Source organism: Phragmites australis, chromosome 6 (genome assembly GCF_958298935.1).
Source record: "Phragmites australis chromosome 6, lpPhrAust1.1, whole genome shotgun sequence".
In the NCBI taxonomy this organism is placed as follows: domain Eukaryota; kingdom Viridiplantae; phylum Streptophyta; class Magnoliopsida; order Poales; family Poaceae; genus Phragmites; species Phragmites australis.
The window spans coordinates 41,035,423-41,063,179 of record NC_084926.1 but is presented as its reverse complement, the minus strand read 5'-3'; the positions used below and the strand labels follow the sequence as shown (position 1 = coordinate 41,063,179).

General features: G+C 43.4%; 2 protein-coding genes across 3 annotated transcripts; one reads left to right on the top strand and one right to left on the bottom strand.

Annotated features, from left to right (window-relative positions):
* The first annotated feature begins 1,187 nt into the window (after positions 1–1,187).
* Positions 1,188–7,511, top strand: LOC133922506 (acyl transferase 5-like). The gene is made up of 2 exons (XM_062367868.1): positions 1,188–1,734; positions 6,455–7,511. The coding sequence occupies exons 1-2, from the start codon at positions 1,300–1,302 to the stop codon at positions 7,292–7,294; spliced, it is 1,275 nt and encodes a 424-aa protein (XP_062223852.1). The 5' UTR covers positions 1,188–1,299; the 3' UTR covers positions 7,295–7,511.
* Positions 7,512–23,980: 16,469 nt separating this feature from the next.
* On the bottom strand, positions 23,981–26,581 carry LOC133922505 (uncharacterized). Of its 2 annotated transcripts, none has more exons than XM_062367865.1 (2): positions 26,245–26,581; positions 23,981–25,043 (listed from the first exon to the last, which is right to left on the bottom strand). In XM_062367865.1, exons 1-2 carry the CDS (start codon positions 26,248–26,250, stop codon positions 24,159–24,161), a joined length of 891 nt encoding a protein of 296 aa, XP_062223849.1. In that variant the 5' UTR covers positions 26,251–26,581; the 3' UTR covers positions 23,981–24,158. The 2 variants fall into 2 exon arrangements, with proteins under 2 accessions (XP_062223849.1, XP_062223850.1); XM_062367866.1 differs by having other exon boundaries at positions 23,981–24,995; positions 26,245–26,580.
* Between the last annotated feature and the right edge of the window lie 1,176 nt (positions 26,582–27,757).

The following is a 27,757-nucleotide window of genomic DNA, read 5'->3' as shown; positions in this document are numbered from 1 at the left end:
AACACCGACGATCGGTGCTTAACCGGCGCAAAACGGTCTACGGTGTCCGAACCGGCTCGGATGCCACTCCGTCGCCGCCACTGCCGCCGCCGCTCCCCTTCTTCCTCACCACCCTCCTCCACGCCTCCCCGTGCCCCCTTCTTCCCTATCAGTCGATCTCAAACCCACCACACCGAGCTCCACATACACAAGCACAAGACATTGCAGCCAAAAAATCAAAACAAAACCCCGAAAATCAAAACAAAACCATCGGATATGCGCTGTCCCAAGTCCTCAACCGTCGGATCTGCGTCATCCCAGGGCCGAAACCGCCACGCCAGACCGCCTCAACCACCGAATCTGTGACGTCCCAGGGCAGATACGGCCGGATTCGAGTCGTAGGGGAGGCTAGAGGAGGCAGGAGACCAAGAGAGAGAGGACACTGCGAGAGGAGAGAGATCGGAGGGGAGGCCGGAGAGGAGGGCGGATGGGGGAGGCCAGTGGAGGACTGGAGGCAGGAAAGCGAGAGACAGAGGAGACTGAGAGAGGAGAGAGACCAGACGAGAGAGAGAAGAGAGACCAAACGAGAGGATAAGATCGTCCATAGTTTAGCTGACGGAAAAAATCGAGCCACATACGCGAGGTTGCGAGACTAAAATCGATTCAGTACAAATTTCAGGTCCGATAACTAGTATTAGTGCTAGTTGGTATAACAAACCGGCGCTAATACTATTAGTGCTGATTCGTTATACCAACCGGCACTGATACTTAGTTATCAGTGCCGATTTTTGTCTGAATGGACGAATAGATGTCTGGTTTTGCTACCAACCAGTAATGATATCTTATCAGGGACAGATGGATGTTCACGATGACACTGAAATCAGAGAATCCTCTAGAACCAAGTATGACGGTTGAAAAAACTTTATCTCTAACAGTTCCAGCTTAGAAAGCGTCTGAGTTAGGGTTAGTTTTTAGCCGTATGAGAAGATGCTCTGTGTGGCGGTGTAAGTTTGGTTCCATAATTTAAATTCAAAACTTCATTTGAAAATTTCGGGCGGTAACCAGACCGGTAAAGGCAGGTAACCGGCCAGATCCGATAAATCTTTCAAAGCGGTAACATTAATTTTTCCTGATTACCGGATGTTTCTGTTGAGTCCAAACGTCAGAGAGACAAGTCTCTTCTTCCCGCCTATAAATACATGTCTTGTACAGCCTCATAGCCTCACGCGCATCACTCACAGAGCACATACACACACAGTGGTGTCTGTGCGGGCGCAGTAATCGCACTTGACAAAGCTAGCACGCACGTCTGTAGCCGCCATGGTGACCATCACCGTGACAAGGAAGTCCCAGTCCTTCGTCGCGCCCTCCGAGCTGACGCCGTCCGAGATGCTTGAGCTGTCGGCCATCGACCGCGTACCGGGCTTACGCCACACCGTGCGGTCGCTGCACGTGTTCCGCCACAAGGACGCCGCCGACCGTGTCGCCTCCAGGCCGGCGGAGGTGATCCGCGCGGCGTTGTCCCGCGCGCTCGTGGACTACCGCCCGTTCGCTGGCCGCTTCGTCGGCTCGGTGGTGGCCGGGGAGACCTGCGTCGAGTGCACCAACGACGGCGCGTGGTTCGTCGAGGCCGTCGCGGACTGCAGCCTCGACGACATGAACGGCCTCGACTACCCACTCATGGTCTCCGAGGAAGAGCTGCTGCCTGCTCCAGAGGAAGGAGTCGACCCTACCAGTATTCCGGTTATGATGCAGGTATCTCACATCTGCATGCATTCCTAGCTATCTTATCAGATTACTTTTAACTTTTAAGCTTTTGTTTTTCTCGTCGCACTGCAGTGTACATATAGTGGGGTCCATGCTTGCATATGCTTGATGATTTTTTTGAAGGATACTATGCATGATGATTTTCATGCCGGTAGAACTTCAATTTCACTTTTCCATATATATTAAAATTGTTGAATAACTTTGTTGGTTCGCGTAAAAATTCCTGTAACTGGTAAACAATATACTAGACTAGTCGGCTGTTACTAAATAATCTGTCTGATTGTAAAGAGTATACTCGACTAGTCGACTGTTAGTAAATAATTTGTCCGTTCTCAGACATTCGCTCCAAAGAGCGACTAACCATTTTTCAAGCTTTGGCACTAACATATACAAAAGGTATTTACATTATTCAACAGGTATGTGTACATGACATTAGTTGTTTCACCATAAAAAGTAATTTCATATCATATTTTCATCAATTTCGTCCCTATAACATATAACTAGAAAGACTAATCCTCGTAAGGCAATAAAGTGCTAGTCAAAGTCATCTATCAGAGAATTGGTGGACTTGGCAAACCTTATACATGTAATCAAACCCTTTAATAATATTTTGATCACTAAATTTATAAATACATTATTAGGAGTTGTCCAGTGAAACTAATGTTAGAGGAATAATAACTAGATATATACCCTCTAATTGATCATTTTAGAGGTGCATTTTTTTCCCTTTTCATTTTATATGTTAAAGGATTTCATGAAGAGATATACTGTATACGAGAATATCACACCTATTTTTAAAAGTGATCTTATATCGTTTTGCAGAATTCGTGAGGCTTAATTAGTCTCATCATTCATCGGTTACAATGGTTGTTTTAGGAGAGAAATAGCTCTAATGAAATAGTAAGAGACATAACTATAAGGGCATGTGCAATCTTATAGTTTTTTCTTATTAGTGTGCAAAAGCTTATAACATCAAGTACAAACATGATGGAGTAATACACATTACACATATTCCTATCATTTATAAAGAGTAATGTTTTAAGGTGTGTGTAGTCAAACTTGGTAAAATTAAACTATTAATGAGTTTTTTCTCTAAAAAGGTTTGGCACATGAAGATAATATGTGTAGATATACCTCGAGAAGTAGTTTAATAATATTATCATTTTATTATAGGTTATAGATACGTTATACTATTTGTTTAATGATGAAGTATATTTTAAAGACCCTGCAGATGTTCAAAGTGTAACACTTTCCTGAGTAAGCCATCTTGTGCTCCACATCTACACACTAAAAATAGATAGGATTTTTCTTGCCGATTAGCTAATGTTGAACTTTCAACGGTTGTTAGCAAACTTGACGTACCAAACATCATTACTGATGGTACTAACTCCGTCGAACTGAAAAGTGAGGTCATCTCCTACACATGCAACCCCCTCTTTTGTGTGTCCCGTGTGTACCCTCCAAATTTCTTGAATTTAGATGGAGGGAAGCAGTGCCCAACACATAGGTAATTTTTGTATGCATTATAGGGTTTGAAAATATACAAATTCTGGTTTAACAAGGATTAAATGTATATACTTATTTATGAATTGAATCCAGCAGATCTTTTTACAATGAAAAGATTGAATGTGAAGTAGGAAACCCAGCAAATATACACGATCTGCTAGCTATTTCAGGGAAAGAAAGGTAAACACATCAATAAACTTTCTGTTGAATTTGGACGGAAATTTGTTATCAAGGAACAATGAATGAGGTGCCCCAACTGAATACTGCAAATATATAGAACTGTGGCTCCCAACAATTTCATTTTCTCAAATCTTGCATACTTAACGGTTTTAAATTTAAATGCAAATATTTGATTCAAGACCATACATGGCACGAACTTTGGCTTCCTTAATGTGTTATAGTAATAATTTAAGCGCTCTGTGAAGTTCCCTGCTAACTGCTGTTATACTTTGAGGTCCGAGTGCAATTAGACCCTAATTGTTCAACATCTACAGCTAAACTATCTTATCTGATATCCCTGATGCGAGCAATCATACCCTCTTTTTTTTGGATAATGAGCCATCATACTTCTATGTAGAATAAGAGCTCGATCATGGATTATAATTTACTGCATAAAATAGTTAGCCATGACAATAGACATCTTTGGTTAACATCTGCGTATGCAATTATTGACAGTAAGCAAAACCAAATTTGTAATGTCAACACTCAGCCAGTCACCAACAGCCGAGTAGCAACAGATATATACTACTAGTATTTTAGGTAGAGTTGTTGTGGTCCAAGCAGCAACGACCCCCGTGCATGTCTGTGTACGTACTCGGTCCTCCTAAGAATACAAAGATCTTGTTTCTTTTATGGTAGAGATTACATCATAATGAAATCTAACATGCTGCAGATTACATCAAATCATCACCATGCAATAATTCAGCAACAAAAAGGCAATCACAAGCCATGTGATGATCAGCATGTATAGTTGCCGTATTCGTGCAGTTGTTATGTTTTACATATGTATTGCATATGTATTTATCATCAAATTTGATGTGATCAGGGATTAATTTACACTTATAAGCTATAACCATTTATGTACCAACCTCATGCCTTAATAGTGCACATGATCACCACTGCATTTGATGTATTAGCATGTTTATTTTAATCTCTGCTCCGTGTATGTTTCTAAGGTTATGACACGACATGCGTGCTGTTAGTTGAGAGGGCCTTGTCATAGCTAGCGTCTATTTTCCATGGAAATATAGGTAGGCGAATACGTCTATTAGCATGTTTAGTTGACGGGGCCTTGTCATAGCTAGCTAGCATCTATTATAGAAATATAGGTAGGTAGCTGAATACCGCCTCCAGAGTGCACATCACACATCGATCTCACAAATAACTAAGGAAAAAATATAGTCGGGTAGATAGGCTGGCTAGTGTAACAGATCGTGATGTATCAGTCCGTGTGTTGTGTTTTTGGTTCACAACAGATCTATTATATATATTGTCGTGTCGGATCGATTCGAGTATGATTGCAGTTTAACGACACGGCCGGTACGTTGACACGAACGGCTCGAAACAATAAAAATAAAAAATATCTATAAAATTTAAAAAAACATATAGAAAATAGATAAAAATATAGAAAATAGATAAAAAAAGCTGAAAAATCAAAAATATATAGAGAAAATACAAAATAGTCGGATCCAGATGTACCGGACCGGGTTGTGTCCGTCCGTGCCGACCCGCGCTTGGTTGTGCCAGTGCCGGTCCGACTTAGCCAGGTCGTGCCATATCGGCCTACCGTGCCGCACGCTCGTCCCAGGCACAGCCTATGGTCTCGTGTCGTGCCGGCCCGACCCAGCTCGGCTCGAGCAGTACTTAGATCGTGCCTACAGTACCAGACCTCGAGTTGGCTCAATAGACACAGCACATTTGACCATCTCTACACATCACACATCGATCTCACAAATAACTAAGGAAAAAAATATAATCAGGTAGATAACTGCTGCCCATTCACAATCATAATAAGTGGACTCGAATCGCTATAGGTTGCTATCGGTTGTTGTTGTGGAAAAGACACTATTCCTAGTTCTTCGTATGAGGGATACAAACATACTGTCATTACTCGATGAACCTCAATAGGAATATTCGTGACAACTGTAAGTGAATTTTTTTCAAAGTCTACTCTGGAGTCATGGAAGTTGCGAGAAGACCTCAGCAATTCCGGATCCATAGTCTTGTGTGGTAGTAGCATCTAGATCTAATCAGCCTGATCCTAAACTAATTATGAGAGTGATGCACTTGCAGTAGTGACTTTGCTGTCTTTTCCTCCGGTAACTGTTGTTCCGTTGCGTGCAAGAGAAAACTGACCACTGGTGCCCTAGAAGTCTAATACGCCTATTATATTCGAAGTCCGGTGATTAGAATTAAATTGAGGACGTCTTTCTGCCTCCACATGTACACATCAAATGAAAGGTCAACATTGTGTGGCTAGTCCAACCTTTGTCAAACTTTACCCTCCATGTGTCTTTTTTCTCATAATGCCATGAGAAAGTCATGAGAACAACTTTTCAGTAAAAACCTCATCAAATACATACGAAAAATATTTTTCGATCTGACCTCCAGTAATTCCATATAGAACGATTCACATTATGTAATACATTCAAACCTTGCAAATGTAGACACCAGTGACTTAAAGCAGATGGAGGTGGTTGAACTAAACTAGGTACACCTGTTTCCTTCTGGACTTTATTCCTTTATTTTATATATAACCAGTACACCATTGACCTAAATCTGATGCTCTAAACTTTACACGGCTAAAGGCCTAAACGCGCAGGAAGTACCAGACAATTATTCAGATTAGAAAACTGTATCATGGCGCACGCCTGATAGTGGTAGATAGAAAGTACGAGCCAGCACCCCATATTTCCTACAACTGAAGTACTAACAAGTCATTGCTTTAGGTAGTGTACTTCTCTCCCTATAGACAAAATCTGCACAACCACTAAATCTAAACAATGATGCATTCGAATGTCCACATCTTCGGTTCATCAAGTCATTATGTCACACATTTCCCAATTTTTCCATTCATTCAGTTTTAACCTTGCATATATCTGACTTAATACATCCATTAAGTGATGCATGAAAAGAATCTAAAATAGTTTTTTTCCTACACTCTCATCATCCAAATTGATACTGAATGTTGGTTCTGTACCAGGTGACAGAATTCGCGTGTGGAGGATTTGTTGTCGGGCTGATAGCAGTCCACACACTTGCTGATGGACTGGGTGCAGCACAATTCATCAACGCGATTTCAGAGTTAGCCCGTGGGATGGACAAACCTACTGTAACACCCGTATGGGCTCGAGGCTTAATACCGAACCCGCCTAAGCTTCCTCTTGGGCCACCGCCGTCCTTCCAGTCCTTTGGGTTTGGGCACTTCGCCATGGATGTGACCTCCGACCGTATCGCCCATGTCAAGGCTGAGTACTTCCAGGCCACTGGCCAGTACTGCTCAGCCTTTGATGTCGCCATTGCCAAGGTCTGGCAGGCTAGGACTCGAGCTGTCAGGTACAATCCTGAGGTCGAGGTCCATGTTTGCTTCTTCGCCAACACACGCCACCTCCTCACACAGGTGCTACCCAAGGATGGGGGCTTCTATGGTAACTGCTTCTACCCGGTCACTGTGACGGCTACTGCCGGGGATCTTGCCGTCGCAGGGTTGCTTGATGTGATTAGGATGATTCGGGATGGGAAGGCAAGGCTTCCCCTAGAGTTCGCCAAGTGGACTTCCGGGGATGTGAAGGTGGACCCATACGAATTGACATTTGAGCATAATGTGCTGTTTGTGTCTGATTGGACAAGGCTAGGTTTCCTTGAGGCCGACTATGGCTGGGGCGCACCAAGCCATATCATACCATTCACTTATGCTGACTATATGGCGGTGGCTGTTCTTGGAGCTCCACCTGTGCCAAAGAAGGGGACTCGAATTATGACCCAGTGTGTGGAGGAGAAGCATCTCATGGACTTCAAGGATGAGATGAAGGCCCTCTTTTAGAGGCATGGATTATATTGTTATGCTGCAAATGTTATGTGTCTGTGTGTATGCTGGATTATATTGGAATAAAATTCCTGTTGACCAGTAGTCGTGTTGGTCAGAAGAAACATCATGCTTTGCTTTATTGGGTTAAGTCAGACAAAGCTACTCACTTATTATCTATGTAATGTGGAGAACAACTATGATTGAAATGGAGGATATGTGTAGTTTGACATTCTGTGGTATCGAATTTTTTTATTACTTGTCTATTGATCTCTTAGTTATGTGAAATTCGTCTATTGCAGTTGGGAGGAACTGTAAGCGAATGATGTTTTTTGTTTGCGAGGAATAAGCAAATGATGTTAATGTCCATGCAAGTATACATACAACTGAAGCAACCTTTTGGATAAGCTCTTCGTCTGTTAAATTTTCTAGAAACAAGTTTATAATCCTGTATCTCTTCTTTTATTTACAAACTGAGAAGCGAAAACTGGTGAATATAGAAAAATTCTTGACTGAACTTTGGTTCAGGGTAGAGTGCAAGCTAGGGTCCAGAATTCATTGAAACTCAACTTTCATGCCATTAGGATGGCGCCTCTAGATCTACAGTTTGCTTTATTCTACATGACGACAACATCCACAGTATAATAACTATATTATAAAATTATTATCTAGCACCTATTCTCCATAGAAATGCATGTGAACTATAAATCTATAAGAGCTAACACCATGTGGTTTACATAGTGAAATGGGTACCTAATCTTCAACAGGAATTATAGTGACACCTGCCTATTACAAATTACAATTTGATGTCCAAGTCAACTTTCATGTCAGGAATGTACTTCTTATCTTTTGGATTTACCGAGAGGACTTCCATGTCTCAGCACTCACGTCCTTCTAGATGGAAAACAACCACCAAGTTGTCCTTTAGGCACAAAAATTGCGGTTGCAGAAGTGTTGTTGTTGCCTACCAACCATTCTTCACTGACAGATTCATGCCGTAGTGAAAAATATGAGCACTTGCTAGTCACGGCGATGTTGAGAGAGATTTGGTAATTGATTACTTGGCGCTAGGTGAGGTCGGATTGATCGATCGTGTTTGGGACAGCTATCCAATACTTGGGGTGGTGTTTGTATTCCAACAAGTAACCTCTTTCCGTGGATATGGCTTCAGGCTAAACCACGCCTACTTGCCTACTATCCTGATCTAGCTTATGCTCTGATGGAGACTTCACATATATTATCCCATTTTCTGTTAGATGCACATACTTGAGGATATACTTGAGGGTAGTATTATTGGTCTAATGTAAATAGGGTCTTCTTCACATATTTACACCACTTATACTTGTCCTTACACATTCACTACTTATACAAATAATCATCTTTGTCCTTTTTCCACTGTCGATTCAGAAATAATTGCTATTGATAAAGTATCATTGCCGGTTCTTATCAAAAGCGATAGTAATATCTAACTGAAAAAACAAACAATAATAATCAAATATCACTACATATTCTAGCTATGAACCAATAGTCATAATGGAGGCATTATCACTGCCATATTAACCGAAAGTGACAATAAAATGCAAATTATATTCAGAAATTCATAACTTTTTCATACGGAGTCGGATGAAAACAAACTTTATATGAAAATCATAGCACTCGACGAGATCTACAACTTTGCAGTTGATAACTTTTTTATTTGAAGCCATCTATATACCTAAATAATCGTCCAAATATTTATATAGAAAAAGTCAAAAGAATAAAATACCTTATATCTATCAACTAAAACTGTGAGGTGAGATAGTAAGAGATCTTTACGCGAGAGGTGAGGTGGCAGTTCCATAGTAAAAAAAATGTTTTTTTAACCTCATAAACTAACTCTACAAAATTGTGGAAGGAAAAAGCACGTATTGGACCACAAAATAAACTATCGAATATGGTGCAACACTAGTTGTCAGGATTGAAAAGGCTACATATAGGATCACTCGAATTGATAAAACGTCTGCACGGCACTAACTTTCAGATAGAACACTATGTATTAAAAAAGCCAGACAAATTAGAGAAGGTCAATGTTGGTGTAATAGATAAGGGGGTGCCCCACAAGACGGCCCCACATCGTCAAATATAAGCCAGTAGTAGATATTTTCAAGACCATATGATTCATCGCGCGATTAGGACGGGGCTCGTACGACTAACCCCCTGATCACAGATGGAAACCTTGTGTTGATCGCAATGCAGGTATTCACCTAACCAGTCAGGACGTATTTAATGACATCCACTCAAATGTTTTCCCTTCCCTAGGCATTCCCTTTTGGCTAGCGAAGTCATGGGCAGGCGTGGTGGAGCAGTGACCCATCATCCCATAGTAGTGACCCATCCTATAGCATTAAATGTTATGGAATGGTCTAGCCGGTGAGCTTGATGGTGTTCGATGATGGGACAGAACCAGCATTACAACTAGAGCAAAGCAGCATACCTATCCGACATCATGATGGCCTAGGAGTAGTTGGCTTCATCAGGGGTAGGTCTGCCACGGCGTTTGGCACGGTTTATTTGTATATATTCTTTTTTCCCTGCTATATAAAGGGAGGAGGGGAGTCCGTGAAGAGGGACGGAAGACATTATGTAACAAGTTCACCCAATCTACAAGAAAATACACATGATGTAAGACTATTATCCCACGAGAGGTCTGAACCTGGATAAAATCCTTGTGTCCTTGAGTTCGTTAAATACATCCCTGCAAGAAATGTAGATCAACGCGCCCATCAACCGGTATACTTCAAATTCATTGTTAGGGATTATCCCCCGACAGTCAATTTTTAACCAAAAACTTCAAAGGTCATGTCGACAGTTTTCTAGGTATTTTTTTAGGATCAAGAAAGGTACTAGTGTAAATATCGGTATTTTTTTTCAGATGTGCCTCCTTGTTAGCTTTGAAAGTAGAGGTCGAATGTCGAAATCAGACTTTGTATGCAAAAATTATGGTGGTTTTACCAAACAATACATGGATTTGCCTTCGAAAATTTATAACTTTTTCATACGGAGTCGGATGGAGATAAACTTTGTATGAAAATACTTGCTCTCAACGAGATGTAGAATTTTGTAGTTGACAATGTTTTCATTTGAAACAATCTATATACCCAAATAATCGTTCAAATATTTAAGTAGAAAAAGTTAAAAGAATAAATTACCCCATAGTTATCAGGTAAAATTGTGATGTGAGATGTTAAGGAAACTTCACGCTAGAGGTGAGCTCCCGGGTTTGACTCCCATGAACTGCTCAGGCTCATACTTTGCTATATTCAATGAATTGACTCCCACATAAGCCGCAAGGGATTCGTCGCAAGTCAGAAAAACCATAGGAGGAAGCGGGGATTCGCTTGTAGAGTGATTTTTTTCGGTCCTAAAAACATCGAACTTAGGACCGAATATCATTGTCGGGCAGTAATAACTCTATTATCGGTTCTAAAACCGACAATAATACTACCGAGTATCACTGTCTGGTCTAAAAATTTACAATGATATTATTTTTGAACCAACATTGATAATTTTTTTTTAATTGAGTTTGGAACCATAACATTGTATCAGGGAACCATGCTTCTCAATATCTGGTCCTAATACTTATAATAGTCCAATGCTTTCATCTAGTCAAACACTGACCACTAAAGACCTGCAAGTGCATAGGATTATCTTATCACTTTTTCTTGGAGTACTACATTCTATCATTTTCATAGGGAGGAAGAGGGATGCGCTTGTCATAGTGTAGGCGGTTATTGCCAAAAAAAAAAAAAAAACTACTTAAACAGTTAAATGTAGAATATGTGCAATGAATGGGAGCAAATGAAGTTTCTTAATCTTTTTGTTTCACTAGCACTAATAGAGGGATATGGTGGAGAATGGATAGGTTACGCTAGCACAAAATAAAAGTTTCTACTGCGTTCAACTAGAAATCATACTAGAAATCATGCAAGTAGTGAATCATACATTATTACCATTAGGTTCACATATAAACAGCCACAGCTTGTGATGGTAGTATTATCTGATCTTTCGAAAGATGATATAATATATCGATTTGTGGAGCTTCGACATTAATAATCAAAAGATTTCGACCAGAATAGATTAAATCTCTCATAACCACTACACTACTATGTGGTTATCAACCGTGCTGAGCACGATTAACCTTGCCAAGAAGATTTATACCTGCATACGAATCAAGAACACAAGAAAGAGAATTGAATATGCAATAATTCTATTGCGAATTCAAGATTTCAGCCAACCAAAACAAAAATATCTCACGGGCCCAAAGCCGAACCTGAAAATCCAATCTTGCTGGTTGGAACTTTGGGCGTGTTTGGTTGCATACGCCGTAAAGCCTGACCAAATTTTGTCCATGATTAAAGTTAGGTAGTACTAAAATTTGGCTTAAAATATTGTGTTTGGTTTGTGGCCAAACCAAAGTTATTATAGTGCCAAAATTGTGGCCACCTCAGCTAATGCATGGGCACCAACCCAGCCAAAACTCGGGCGGTCGATTTGCCCGCCGGAATTTGGTCCAGCAATTGAGCTGCAAGTGAATGCATGGACAGCTCAAATTTTCCTAGGCAAGGCTAATATTTGGCCATCAACCAAACATATGCCAAAATAGCTGAGCAAGGCCAAAATTTGATATGGCACATTAGGGTCGAGAACCAAACACGCCTTTTTACTCCAATATCAGTCCTCACTCACACCTTTAATTATCCGTATACATCTCCAAGTTTTACAAGATCTAAGTCACCTTAAATCTAGCAAATCTAAAGGGAGGATAAAAACCTACAGGCAAACTATGTATTCTTCAATAGCTTGAAAATTTGCTATCCGTCAATATTATCACCTTTTTCATGTGCACCTCTAGTGGACGGCTTTGTGTTCCTTTCTGGAAATGGTGGACAGTGGTGACGACGGCCGACAGATCAGGACTGGTCATCATTTGTGCTCATAAGTACAATTGTTCATGTGAGTGCATCCAAGGCAGGGCTGGAGAACGTGGAGGCGGAGATGAAGTTCAATAATCAGGAAAGATTATATTCGTCGAGTAAATTGTAATAATAACAGAATCAATGAAAACAACTACAGGCATGCTCCCATAAAAAATACTATTGGCAGTCTTCCTTCACCTAGAAATTTGCAATTTCAACAGCCTAAAAATTTGCAGTCCATAAATTTTATGTCGAGTATTTGTTCCTGACGATGTGCTCGAAAATAACAGGTTACCTTCATGGATCAAAGATCGAACATGAAGCGAGGTATACACGATGTATACAAGTTCGGAAATCCGGTTAGAGTAATACCTTACGTCATGTGTGGATGATTATATGTATGTATTCACTAGAGTATAAACAATATGGCTAACCTATTGCAAGGAGATATATGATATACTTCTTATGCATATATACCCTATAGTTAAATATTCGACAGTATCCCCCTAACACTACTCAACAGTGAGGATTTCTACAAGCACCTACTCGAGTACCGCCAAGTCCAAGTATGGTCGAGTAAGGTAGATCGAACTCATAGTCGCAAGAATCGAATAAGAAGAGGTTATGTTTAGTGTATCGAGTGGAAACACTTTTGGGTCGAGTGCACTATTGTTATCCGCACTCGAGACTCAATAAGGGCTAGTAATATCGACTTCTCGACATCTGTCTCTGAATAGAGTTAAAAAACCTTCCAAAATTTGAAACGATAGGTATAGAAGAATTTAATGCGATCAAATAGGCGTGTAGAGATTCGCACGACGCTATCATCCCGCTTTTCATACCGATCGAAGTGCCATAATTTTTATCCAAAGCTGAAAAAATTTCTGAGTCTCATCTTGAGGCAATGCCTATTTAATTACCTGAGGGGAGAACTTCACCGTCATTGTCTTAGCCTCGTTGCCACATTTGTAGTCTCGCCCTTCGAGTTCATCCACCACTGTTCGCTTTCTACTCAAAGACTTCATCTTTCACTTTGGATCTTATGGCGGAAACTCTCGATTGGGCAACTTTGCCTTTGCGGGGGTGCTCGACACGATCTCCAAAAAACTGCAACATCCAGAAAATTTCACCTTCTTCTGTTGTGTCTGCACCTTATGACGTGGAGTGCGTAGGACGGTTAAATTTTCTCCTTGGATCCTGAAGGGACTATTCGTGCATGAGGATGGCTTGGTGGAGGTCTATCGCCTGGGAATTGAAGCAGCTTTTGACCTTCGTCTTCGAGGTTTAGTCAATGATAGCTGGGAGATGATTAGGGCCTCGAACAGGCTCTTGATCGTCATTGAGCGAGAGCGTCATATCAAAGGTAGGGTAATTAACCCAGTGAACGAATGCTTCTGTAATCTCCCATCACTTTCATATGATGCGTTTTGGGTGAAACTGGAGGGGTTCGCAGTGCGCAAGGATGGGAAATTATTCATCATCATTGTTCCGAGGATGTCGTGCTTTCATCTTCAGATGATGAAGGGAGTGCATGTTTATCTTATCAACGGACCACCACAGTGGTTTCAAATCTCTAATGGCAAGTTTTGGCGGCGTATTTCGGATTTCCTGGATGGAGTGGCTTTGGAAGATCCATCGGGAGCTATGGCGACATTGGAACAATTGATGCTCGAGTTCAAGATCTGGCAACCTGGTCTGAGTGGTTTTCGACTGCTCCTGGTTGGGTCTCGCACATTTTTCCTAAAGGTTGGTGAGCAAATTGATGATCCAACCCAGCACGGTGGATTGACACCAATTTCTCTCCACGCATTCAGTGATGACATTTGGGAGCCACTAGAATGGGAGGTAGGTTGCTCCTTAGGCGAAAGAAATATCAATTCTTCTAGGCATGACCTACGAAGCCATACCATCAGTACCCGTAGTTACCAACCCTGGTCGAATTATTAGCTTCCGCCGAGTGAACTTAGCTTACCACCGGGACGATTATGACATGCTTGAAGTTTCCTATCATAGCAAGGTTTCTAGGACCATAAAATCCCTTGAGGGGAATTTCAAGTGGCGTTCTTGTAAATGGATATGACTGAAGGTTTCTCCTTAGTCGAGTAGAAGGCTTTTTGGTATGCTTTTGTCTGATGGTTGCAATGAAACATTGTTGATATTTTGCCTATCGAACATGCTATTGTTACTATTTCCTTATCGATGAAAAAGAGTTAGCATGAGTAGATGCAATCTTGATCCATAGGCATGTAGACCACCTTCAAGACTTATTGATCAAATATTCATTGATATCTGAAAACTCAGCTAGACAAATTGTCAGATGCATGGCTCTCGAGTAATCACTCAAGACAACAGTAAGAATAAGGAAAAGACTTAGTGTAAAACTAGAAATAGAAAATAATGATGATATTTTGCAAACTTTCACTGACTTGCGTGCTTGACTAGTGTACGGACATGAACTCGATAGAGAATACACATGGGATCGACTAGAACTTCATAACCTTTTTTAGCCATTAGGCGTGACATACCTGACAATCTCTTGTGTCATTATGCTTTATTAGGTGTAGTTGTCCGTCAATAACCCAATATGTGCCTCTACTAGCTCTTATCTAAAGCAATCGAAACAAAGCAGATAAACTTTTGCAAAAAACATATACAAAATTTACAAAAAGTATGGCATTATTATGTAGCCCCCGACTCTATGGTTGATGAGAAGATTACTCGATCTAAGAGTAGAAAGGAGCATACCTGTGTTATTGAAAGTGTATGGTGTTGTAGCCCTCAACTATCTACTCGATGATTAGATCAAGTAAAGAGTAAAGACGTAGCATCAAAAGTATGTGATAATCAAGGCAGAGAGTAGAGCATATGCACCAAAATATACTTGATGTGGCCCATGTTCCTTCGCTCCATGACTAAATTTGAGTAGAAAGTGGAGCATAAATAGAAAGTGAAGAAAGAAACACCGAGAATGTATGATGTAGCCCCCGACTCTCCACTTGATAGCCGGATTGAGTGGAGAGTGGAGCATAAGCAACAACTTCCATTTCGCGACCACATACTTGATGACTCCAGCCCCCTAGTGGGTGGTTGAGATTATGTTATAGCATCGAGTAAATTCAAACGGTTGGGTAAGTGGGCATTAAAAACCCACTTCTGTTTGTACTCATTTTCACCGCAATTTTTAACTTGACACGTCATAATGACATCGCACCCCTCTTTGTAGAGATTAGATAGGTCATACCATCTTAGCAATGTCTCAACTTCTGCCTGACACACCGTGCGACCAAGGCGATCTTGAAAACACAATCTCTTCGGATCTTGACGGCTCCACTTACACAGTGCGACCCATTTCCGCAGCTATAAATAGAGGGGACCCAAGGCCGTTCATTTCTCACCCTGTCTCCTTCCTTCTCCTCTACTCGTTATTCAAGAGAACTGGTAGAGCCTAAAGCAAAGCCTCCACTCCACCGTCGTCTCGCGAGCTAAGCCTAGAGAGTGAAGAAGCAGGGTTCCTCTCCCCCCAAGCCCCTCTCCATGGTACCTCCTGGTGTCATCATTGTTTCCCCTGATGATGAGGAATCAAATGAGAGCAAGGGGGATGAAGGGGATGAATATGGTGGTGATCTTGACAAGATCATTGACCAGGACACTGACGAGATCTTCAACGATGAAGCCCCCAAGCCCCTAGTGGTGAAGAGAGTGCAGTCGTCTTCTCCATCGGCTCCATGTTCCATGGAGGGTCCACCGGTACCGTCGACATCGGTCAATAGCTCTAGCACTGGCACAGTCCTTGCCTCAACCACTTTCCCTGACCCTTAGGCTGGCTGGCGTTCGGTTCCCAGCCCAATCAGTTGTCGTCCGAGGGAGGAGTATAAAAGACTTCTTGATTCGTTCAAAAGGGAGTAATACTTGCATTGTTTGCAAGAGCTAGGCGAATACTTTCTGTCAACTTTGCACTAGCCATGCAAGTTAGACGGAAAAGAAAAGGTACATAATCGAGTAGTTAATCGTTTAAATGTAATTGACTTACCTGTAATTTACCTTTTCTATGAATGAAACTTTCAGAGTTGGTCGATATTCTATGAGTGCTTGAATACCTCACCGTTTGGAGTAGATAGCTACACTAATCCAGGTTGTGTAACTTTGACCACCATATAAGTTTCTTCCCACTTAGGTGATAACTTATAATGCTTAGCATTTTTCTGCACCTTTCATAGAATAAGATCCCTAACAGTGAGTTTCCTAGGCTGAATCTTTTTACTATGATACCAACTCAACGCTTGTTGAGACTTAGCCACGCGAATAGATGCTCGATCACGATACTCCTCGAGTAAATTAATGTTGTCTGCTCGTAACTGCTCTTGCCCTTCCTCTGAGTAACTTTCCACTTGTGGTGATCTGAACTGTAACTCAATCAGGAGTACTACCTTTGCTCCATAAACTAAGAAAAACGGAATTTTAACGGTGGCCTTGTTAGTTGAAGTACGAATGGCCCATAGTACCGAGAAAAGTTCTTTCACCTAGCATTTCGAGTAAGCCTTAGCCTATCAAAGACCCGAGTTTTGATGCCCTGTAAGACTATATCATTAGCATGTTCAACTGGATCGTTACTTTGTGGGTGAACTACTGAGGTGAAACAAGATTTGATGCCAAATTCTTCATGGAACACAGTGAAGGTCCTGCTTTTGAATTGGCTACCGTTATTCATAATTTTCTGATGCAAAATACCAAATCGAGTAATTATACTCCTCATGAACTTCTTAGTCGCTTATGCGGTTATCTTTCCTATGGGTTCGGCCTCGATACACTTAGTGAACGTGTCAATAGCCACAAATAAGAACATATAACCACCTTGGGTCTTTGGGAATAGTCCTAGGATATCCAAGCCCCAGACGGAGAAAGGCCTAGAAAGAGGAATTATTTGCAAAGCTTAGGCTAGTCGAGTGGTCTGCCTTCCGAAAAATTGGCAGCTCTCGTACTTTTTGACCATCTCGGAAGCATCTTGGAGGGCAATTGGTCAATAAAATCCTTGGCGAAAAGCTTTTCCGACCAAGGTGCGATAAGGCGCATGATTACCACACATGCCTCCATAGATATTGAGCAATATTTTATTGTCCTCTTCCTGCATGATGCACTTTATCAAGATTCTATTACTCCCTTTTCAGTAGAGCTTGGACTTACAAGAAATTTTCTCTGCAGACACATCATCAACAAGGATGTCTCGACCTTCAAGATAGGCTTGGTACGGAGTCATCCAAGTCAGTTCGTGTTTGAGTAGTGTAGCATCCATGTCTGCGGGTTCTACCTCGCTGAATAAACCAAACTACAGGTCGAGTTGGGCAGCATCCATTCGCCAAATAGTCAGCATAAATGGTTTGAGGAGTTTCTCAATGCAGATGCCTATGGGTACCAAAGCTTAGAAAGAAGCGAGTCTAGCAAGTTCATTCGCACCGGAGTTATCACTCCTCCTAATGTGCCGGAGTTATCACTCCTCCTAATGTGTGTTACTTCTAACCCTTCGAACTTCTGCCCGAGCTTTCGTACCTCGTTTAGGTAAGCTGCCATATTATCATCTGAACTCTAATACTCCTTTTGTACTTGGTTTACGACTAGCTGTGAGTCCCCTTTCATGAGAAGTGGCCTGATTCTATGTGACTCAGCTATGCGGAGCTTGTTTACCAGTCCCTCATATTCTGCTACATTGTTGGAAGCTTTAAAATCAAATTGAACAACGTATCTGAGTTCGTCGCTCGTTGGAGATTTAAGTATAATACCAGCCCTCGAGCCTTGAAGCATGGGCGATCCATTGAAGAAGAGCGTCCAATGGTCTTTGACCACACTTAGCCTTGTTTCTTCAATGCTTGTCCATTCGGTGATGAATTCCGCTAGTACTCCTAACTTCACACTTGTGCGTGGCACATATCCGACGTTGAACTCATTGAGCTTGACTTCCCACTGCACAATTCGTCCAGTAGCCTGTCTATTGCGTATGACATCCTTTAGCGGATACGTCATCACGATGGTAATCTTGTGTGCTTGAAAATAGTGTCATAGCTTCCGAGAAGACATCAAGACTGTATATAGCAAATTTTGCACTTGTGGGTATCGTAGCTTAGCATCATGTAGGACTTCACTCACATAGTAAACAGGTTTCTAGACCTTGGTCTTTCTCTTGGGGCTTTCCCGTTCGACCACTAGGATCGTGTTTACAACTTGTGGGGTAGCTGTAATGTACAAAAAGAGCTCTTCTTTTTCGTTAGGCAGTGTAAGAATTAAGGGAGACGACAAATACCTTTTTAAATCCTAGAAGACACGCTCCGCTTCTTCCGTCCACTCGAACCAGTCATGTTTCTTCAACAGCTTGAAGAACGGCATCCCTCGCTCACCCATCTTAGAGATGAATCAACTAAGAGCTGCAATGCATCATGTTAATTTTTGAACTTCTTTTAGTATTCAAGGCGACCATATCTGGTCAAGAGCTTCAATTTTACCAGGATTGGCCTTGATGCCTCAACTTGACACTAGGAATCCAAGAAGCTTACTAGACGAAACGTTGAACGTGCATTTTTTTGGATTAAGTATCATACGATACTTCCCGAGGATATCGAATGTCTCCTTGAGATCGACAATCAATGCATCTTCAGTTTTGAACTTGACTACAATATCATCGACATATGCTTCTACAATGCACCTAATTTAGGGTTGTAAATAGTTCTAAATACACTGTTGATAAGTAGCACCGGCATTTTTTAAACCGAAAGGCATCTTTACATAGCAGAATACACCAAAAGGAGTGGTAAAAGCAGTTTTCTCCTCATCCTCTTTTCCCATGCTAATTTTGTGATACCCCGAATAAGCATTTAGAAAACATAGTAATGCACAACCTATCGTGGAGTCGACAATCTGGTTGATGTGAGGAAGAAGGAAAGGATCCTCAGGGCAAGCTTTTGTTGAGGTCGGTGAAGTCGATGCACATCATTCATCTGTCATTGGCTTTCTTGACGAGGATGGGATTCGCCAGCCATGTAGGATGATGAACCTATTGAATAAAGCCCACCTTTAGGATTTTACCGACCTTCTCTTGGATGGCTTGCTTCCTGTACTCCGCAAATTTTTGCTGCTTCTGCACCATGGGTTTGGAGTTTGGCTTAACAGCTAGTCAATGCTCAATCACCTCCCTTGAGATTTTGGGCATATCAGACGGTTACCACGCCAAACACGTCTTGGTTTGCCCGGAGGAAAGTGATGAGCTCGAGATCCTATTTAGGGTTGAGGTTAGCCCCAACCTTAACCGTCTTGGCTAGTTCAGACAGGTCGAGAGGTATTGCCTTGACACCACTATCAACCCTTTTGTTGTTAGCACCATCGTTGGTCTCACCCTTGGCGGCATCGTTGGACTTGAAAGTATTAGCAAGACTTACAAGCTTGGAGTCCTTGATCTCAATAGTGGCTTGATGCTTCTGACTCTTGGAATCTGTGCCCATAGAAGTGGTTGTCGCTCGACTAAGGTGTTCGACTATGTCCAGGCTCTGCTTGTCGCATTTGACTGTTGCACACTGATCTCCCCTGATAGTTATGATTCCTTTGGGATCCGGGATCTTGAGCATATGGTACGCATAGTGCACCACTACTATAAACTTATCTAGCATTGGGCGGCCCAGGATCTTGTTTCATGCGGTCTCGAAGTCCATGACATTGAAGTTAAACTTCTCTGCACTGAAGTTGTCGGGCATACCAAATGTAACCGGCAACTCGATCTGGCCCAGGGGCATGGTCGATGAGTTGGGAGTTATACCATGGAAAGGCTCGACTCCTGCCTTAAGCTCCAACCTTTGAACCCCCATCTTGTCTAGGGTCTTGACGAAGATTTTGTTAAGCGAACTACCCCCATCGACCATGGTTCAGGAAACTTTGATGTTGAGATAGTCGGCTAGACCACGACCGGGTATCGACCAGGGTGTGGAACTGCTGTTAGATGATCAACTTGGTTGAAAGTGATCGGAACCTTCGGCCACTTAAGGTATCGAGTAGGCCCAGTCAGAGCCAAATTGACCTCTCGCCCGACCGTCTTGTATTGCCTCTTAGATTCATACACGGTGGATCCTCCGAAGATGTGTGCTAAACTTTTGTCGACCTCGTAGAATTCAGACTCGTCACCATTAACATTCAGCTTGGCCTATTTGTTGTTATGCTCAGCAACAACAGCCTTGAGCTTTTCATCAACCTTTTTTTTATGATATGGCATTCATCGAAGTCGTATTGGCTAGTCCAATGAATGGGGAACCACTTCCCTCCACCCCGACTCAAGCCTTTGTTGTCCCCAGTGTTGCGTGACTTACTTCTATCGACCGCTGCTATGGTCATATCTGGACCCTTGCATTTATCATCAGGTTTGTTCTTCTTCCCCCTGTTCTTCAAGGACTCGAGCTTGTCCTTGCCAGTTTGAGGGTTATTGGCGTGTACCTGGGCTTCCGCTCGCTTGCACACTTGTTGGCCAACTCGAATAGCTCTTTGACCGTGTGGATCTTCCGAGTAGCCATCTTCCCGAGCAGATCTGTGTCCTAGATGCCTCGCTTGAAAGCGATGATGACTGACTCATCGAAGATGTCCAGGATCGTATTGTCATTAAACCGGTGAATGAAATCTTAGAGTGACTCGTCCTCACCCTGGTTTAGCTGATGGAGATCATTCTCCATTCCTAGGCGCTTCAATGTGCCTTAGAAGTTGCCTATGAACTGAGCCTTCAACTCGGCCCATGATCGGATCGAGTTAGGAGACAGATTCAACAACCAGGACCTGGCAGGTCCATCGAGCACGGTCAGCAAATAATTGGATATTACCTTGTTGTCGCCACCTTCTACTCGAATAACCATGGTATAGATCTGTAACCACTCGTTGGGGTTGATCTTCCTATCATACTTCTAGATCGGGTCCGCCTTAAACATCTTGGGCCATCATATCGACCGAAGCTCATGTACGAAAGCTTTGCAGCCTCCATCGAATTCTTTAGGAGGAGGTGGAGGACTATCATGCTTATTCCTTTGATCAGAAGAGTTACGCCGATCATCTCATCCTGGAGATTTGCGGTCATAACAACGGCGATCGTCCTCACAGTGTTCCTCATGGCAGTTGTCTATCATTATACGTAGATCATGCCGATAGTGAGGAATATGATTCCTCAGGTCTTCTTGGTTCCTGCGCCTATGGATAGGGTAGTTACAGTTTGGCCCGCAAAGCGGTGCTTGAGCTTGATCACCTGAGCTACCCGCCTAGGATCCCTCGACTTGGGGATGCTTGCGTCCATGGCTCCTCGAGGCAGTGCCTTGCCGATTGGGGTGCCTAGAGTTTCTAGTATTATTTGCTCGAGAAGCTTGGATCTGGGCCGCATCGAGTAGGGTCCTGACCTGATTAACCATAGAGGTTAAGGGATTCGTTGGATCCAACTCTGGAAGGGATCTTAGAATTAGATGGGCTCCCTGGATATTAGCATCCGGATTACTAAAAACATCACTACCCAGGCTTGGCTATGGTCGAGACGATGCTGCTTCGCGGTTGCTATCCTGAGGGAGCTCATTCCTCGATGCTTTAGCCGCTGGCAGTGGAGGTATGCCCACCGGAAGTCATCGTTGAAGACCAGGAGGTACCTGGCCTCCCGTGGTCCGTCAATGGATAGTTGTGTCAGGGACACGTAAAGCTCCAGCTGCATATGTCTCTAGCAGTATTTCACCGGCAACACCAGTACCATGAGCGACGGTTACCACTGCTAGATCCTCAAAAATTTCCATGTCATTGTTTACCACGGTATTTGGATCTACCGCCATCGGGTTAGTAGTTGGGATATCGACTCATCTGACCATGAACACGAATCGATCTGTTCAACTGCTCTGGTTAGCGATGGAGTCATCATCGCCACCCTCGTCATTGTCAGTGTCCATGCACTGGAGAACCTTAGGCTTCTTGGGATCCCACTCGAGATGTCCCACCTTGCAGTATGCTCCCAATTACATGCACTCAATACGATGCGGATCAATTCACCTTGATGGTTCCAATGGAATATCATAGTTCCGAATGCGATCTCCAATCCGGCTAAGGGCGATTCGAGTGTGATCGTTGTTGACCCGAAGTGGTCTAGAAGTCGACGTCGAAGAATCTGGCATCGACGTGCACTCAAGGCATAGTCGATCCTGAAAAGCAGAAGACCTCTACCTAGCGCGTCAACTGTCGAAGATTTGTTCTTGACAATGTGTTCGAAAATAACGGGGTTACCTTTGTGGATCAAAAAATCGAACATGAAGCGAAGCACACATGATGTATACAGGACCGGGCCTCCAGTTAGAGTAATACCATACGCCATGTGTGGATGATTATATGTATGTATTCACTCAAGTACAGGCAATGTGGCTAACCTATTACAAGAAGTAGATCGGATCTAGTCCAACCTAGAGCTAAAGTCGTCGAGTTTCTCCTGCTCTAAGGTCTTGATGCCTACCTCGAATAGCCGATAGAAAAGAGAGCCTCCCCAGAGGGGTATGGGTCCTCTCCTTATATAAGGGTGATGCACTGTCTCATATCCAGCCGTAGTAGATAGATAGTCATTTTCCTTATAATCCAAGTAGATAGATCTGTCCTGAATACTAATTTTTTCGAGTTGGGTAAGCAATTGAGGTTCCTAGTATACACCTTCTGGATTCTGGGCGTATCAGGTACCGCGGATTTGGTTCCATAATATTTAGAGTTATTAAGTATGCATACGGTATACCTCATTCATATATGATATACATCTTATGCATATATACCCCCATAGTTAAATATTCGATATTTTATACATTTTTTATATGGTGCTCCGGGGGATGCTTCGTGTTCCTTGGCGATGGGGGTAGTGGTGACGAAGGTCCACATGTTTGGACTCCGGATCCTTTGTGCTTGGTTTCGCTGGTGACCCCATGCTTAGATGGGAACTAAAGAGACAGAGATCCAGTTGTGGTTTGCAGTGTTGCAAAGTCGTGATCATGTCGCCAGCTACATGTTAAAAGAGGGCGGTGTGAGGTGACCATACAATGCTAGAATTAAAAGGAGGTCACTTACCAAAGTTGACAGTGAAGGTGGCAGTGCACACAATAGGAATAAGAGGCATCAGCGGACCTCCCTTGTCATCTAGTAGGCAATGGATAGGTTGTAGCGGTGGAGGCACCGGTGGGCCCCCTCGCTGGCTAGTAGGCAACAGATAGTTTGTGGTGGCGGATAGCGGTAGAGGGGTGTGTTGTGACATCTAGAGTTTAGGTTGCGTTGGTTATATATATGAGGGTTTGAGGGGACTCGAGATGGAGAGAGGGAAGCGGTGAAGGCTGAGGAGGGAGGAGAGTGGTTGGTTGGATCAAGACCCATGGCTAACCAATGACTATAACTCATATCTAGACGTATTGAAAAAAAAACATATTTTACAGAGGCCCAAAGCCCAACCTGAAAGCCCAATCTAGCCTGTTGGAACTTTGTACGGGTTGTGGTTGTCGATGGACATTGTGGCCTCAGCTAGGTAAATAGTAGGCCCATAAGGTAATTCAAAACTGGAGAAACTGGGCCTTTTCTCTGCTCATGATGGGCCAAAATTTTGTCAATGGGCCTCACTGGAGGTTCAAGCTTTGACTTGTAAACGTCACCATTTATTTTTCACCGGTGAACGCGGGAAGCCCGTGGAGGAGAAAAGAAAACGCATCTCTACAACACGCATACAAGAAGGCAAGAACAGGCGTACCCCAACTTGGCTTTGTCGTGTGATTTGATTCATGCCAGGAGCTTATACATATATGATGAACAAAGAACGATGAAATTTTCAAGTAGAATACAGTCCCTGTTGAAGAACACGTATACTATCGAGTGGTAATTAACGTCGGATTACTACTAATCAACCAAGCTGCAGCCTCGATCACTCACTCTCTGACCACTGGGAACATGCACCTGTACACCTTGGACAGGAAGGACCTCTTGGTCTTCCGCTTCCGATAGAGATGAGCCGGCGCTGTCACGTCGCGCTGCGGCGACAGCTGCGGCGGCGGCACGGGCGGCGCGGGGGAGGCCTTGACCTCTTCTCGGTGCCGCTTCACCTTCTCGAACTGCACCGTGTAGCCCTGCGCCGCCATCGCCGCGTTCTGCTCGTCCCACACGCCGAACCTTGGCACGGCCGATGGCTTCGGGAGCCGCGGGGGCGGGGGTGGGTGGTGGCGCGGCGCTGCCGGCGCGACGTAGTGGTGGCCGCCGCCTTGCTGCGCCGGGTGGTGGTAGTTGTTGTTGCTGCTGTACCGGGGCTGGTACGGCTTGGGCGGCGAGAACTTGCTGCCGCGGCTGCTGGCCTCCGACGCGCCGCTGCTGCCGTTGCTCCCCGTCCTCCGGTGGTAGCCATTGCCGCTGCCGCGGTGGTGCTGTGGCGCCGGCGCGTGGCCGTTCGAGCTCGGCGGCCGGGAGGGCACGTTCCTGCTGAGGTCCTCGTAGTGCTCGTAGGGGTCGAAGTCGTAAGTTCGGGCAGCCCTGGGAGCGGGCGCCGGCGCGTGGCCGTGGCCGTGCGAGCTCGGCGGGCGCGAGGGCACGTTCCGGCTCAGGTTCTCGTAGTGCTCGTAGGGGTCGAAGTCGTAGCCGCCTCCTGGCGCCTTGGGAGCGGCCGCCCGCGCCGGCGCCGGCGGGCCCTTGTTGTCGCGCACCTTCTCGAAGAAGACGGTGTAGCCGATGTTCTCGGCGTCCCAGGAGCCGAACTTGGGAGCCACCGCGTGTCCCTGCACGTCCGCGCACGAATCCCGATGAGCGAGCGTTGCCAATATTAGCTATACGGTTAAAAGAAGATTGGGTAAATCATGCATGTGAGGTACGTAATTAATAATTAATTTAATTAACCTAGCCACCTTAATTTACCTAGACATTTGGTTACTTGGTAAAAAAAGGGTAAGTGACATAACAGTGACATAATCAAATAACATTTCGGGTACGTTCTTAAATATCATTAGACAAGACATGACAGGCAGATACCTCCAGGACCAGAACAAATCAAGTTTTCAGCTCCCAGCTAAGATGGACGAACTGTACGTCTACTCAACAACAGCTAATCAGCGGTTCTTCCAAGCTAGGCGAAAGTCCATCGTGCAATTTGGCCAACAACTTTTGCTGAAACTTAAAGGCAAAGGTACCGAAGAATGCTAATCTCCAGTCGGTCAGATGCACTCGTTCAATCATGGCAGACGATGCGCGGTTCCAAGTCGTTTTCACGCGTACGATGGACATGCATGGCAAGCGAAGCTCTGCTTCTTCCGAAAAATTCCGATAAGTGTACGTGGCAGCATTTGAAAGGGTTGAAGGGCACATGACCGGTTAGTGGATGGGTTGTACCTCGGAGATCAAATCTTATGTTTGCTCTATATATAGAATTTTTTTTTACCAGTAAGGCGATGTACAGATTTCTTGGGTCTTCAAACTTCGGATCTTCGATCTTCAATAAATATTATATAAGTAGTTATATTTGATGGTGTAAGTGTGTGGATGATCTAAGTCGTACCGCCGGCCGAAAGATGTCAGGAGCGGCGCCCCCATGTTCAGATCCGTGAACCTTACCCCTGCCGGCCTGACAACGCATGCATGTTGCCAACTTGCTGCTTCTGCATTGTATAATGGCACGGTTGGGAAAAGGTGGTAGCTCTCATGCATGCACATGACATGGGGCAGGGCTGGAGCCTGGAGCCATGATCATGATCTGAATGTGATCATGCACAATTTTACACCATAAAGTTAAAAAAGACATCCATGAATATGCAGCAAACATGGGGATCATTGTAAGTAGTAATGAACGGGAAAACATATCACATGCATGATCATGAAGGCATGGACGAACCCTTTCGAGCTCCAACAAGCCTTGTGCATCGCGTCATATTTAGATGCAAGAACAAGCAAGCACCAAAGCACGGCACGCAGACCGAACAATGCAAGAAACAATCAAATGTAAAAATTTAGTTGTGGCTGTGCACGTAAACTTACAGCCATGTTGTGTTGTGCCTGGGGGAGAATTGTTCGATCAGAGGCTGACGATGAGGCCGGGCCCTGCTTTCTTGTATCTTCCTCCTCCTTCTACCTCTCTCTCTCCCTCTCCCTCTCCTCTCTCTCGAGAGGAAAGAGAGAGAAAGCAGCAGGAAGGAGAACGAATGATGTGCAGGGCAGAGGTCAGAACCCCCCTGGGAATGGCTATATGATTGGGTGCAGACGCTTACGACAGCTGAACAGCCTCCTATTAAAGGGGCCGGAGCACCCAGATCCAGCTGCGCAACGCCATTGCGGAACAGCGTGGCAGTTCGGCCGCGTGCTGTGCTTTTTCGTGTAGGTGGCTAGGTATATATGACGTGTATGTGCAGAGACGACGACGCGGCGAAGGAAGGAGATGGAAGAGAGGAAGGAACAGCTCAAGCCTTAACTTCTTGCCACCTACCTACCGAGGGCGAGGACAGTGGTGGTTGCTGGCCTCGTCGTTTCCTTGGTTTCATTTGTTCTTGGCAGCTGGCGTTGCCCTCTTTTGACCTGCTGCTCCCTTGGGCATCAACAGGTGAGTAACTTAATTAATACGTGTTAGATCTTTGCTAAAGAAGCAAAATGCGCTTAGAATCCTTGCTAGTAAGTTGTTATCTGCTGTACATTGTAATTTTTTTTCCTTTGTGATTACAAGGAAAACGCACGTGCACACGACCCAAGCGACAATGGTCGAGATCCAGGAGCACAAGGTTTGGCAAAACAGTCTCCCGCTTCTCCCCCCATCTCTTGACCTGCTCACATTGCAACATGAAATTTCTACATCTCTACTCAAACTTGAAAAAAAAATCAGCCGCAAAATATTTTGCCTTTCACCATTGAATTCCAAAATTTAGACTAAAAAGCTATAGTATGTATTGGCACAGGGGCTCCCCATCCAACAGCTCCTGTCAGCTTTCCTGAGATAAGTTTGCAATCTTTGTTTCTTTGTACTTTGAGTATAAACTAGTTTGATTGGCGCACCTATGCGTACCCGTTTTTATTTTGCTGTGTAGAGCACGATAAAAAAAACTAAAAAAATTAGGTTCACAAATTTTGTACATTTCAATATTTATTTATGAAATTATTAACATTAAACACATTCAATTAATTATAGAGAAAACAATAGTACTTTTATACATGCACATAGTTTTAACATGTATGTGGAAGTAATACTAACTAAAAAATTTGTTTCGTTTTTTTTAGTTTTAGATATTTTTCTTTGCATTTTAGTTTTTTTAGCTGATTTATTAATATAACTAATATTCATTCCGACATTTTTCTAAAATTTCCAAAAAATTACATATATATGTGTATACATGTATATACATATGTATATATACTTATATATACATATATACGTATAAGAGCCCACTGCTATAGTAGCTACAGTAATAGGAGTCCTGAGAATTTAGGGATTCCCAGCACTCTAGTATATAGTAGTTGATGTATAATGCCTTCGGTGGTAGAAAAAAAATCCATTACAACATCA

Bases quoted from the DNA above. Each gene is read 5' to 3' on its own strand.
- LOC133922506 (XM_062367868.1), top strand. From the start codon at position 1,300: ATGGTGACCATCACCGTGACAAGGAAGTCCCAGTCCTTCGTCGCGCCC. The intron at 1,735-6,454 runs GTATCTCACATC...GTTCTGTACCAG, and splicing joins GTATTCCGGTTATGATGCAG to GTGACAGAATTCGCGTGTGG.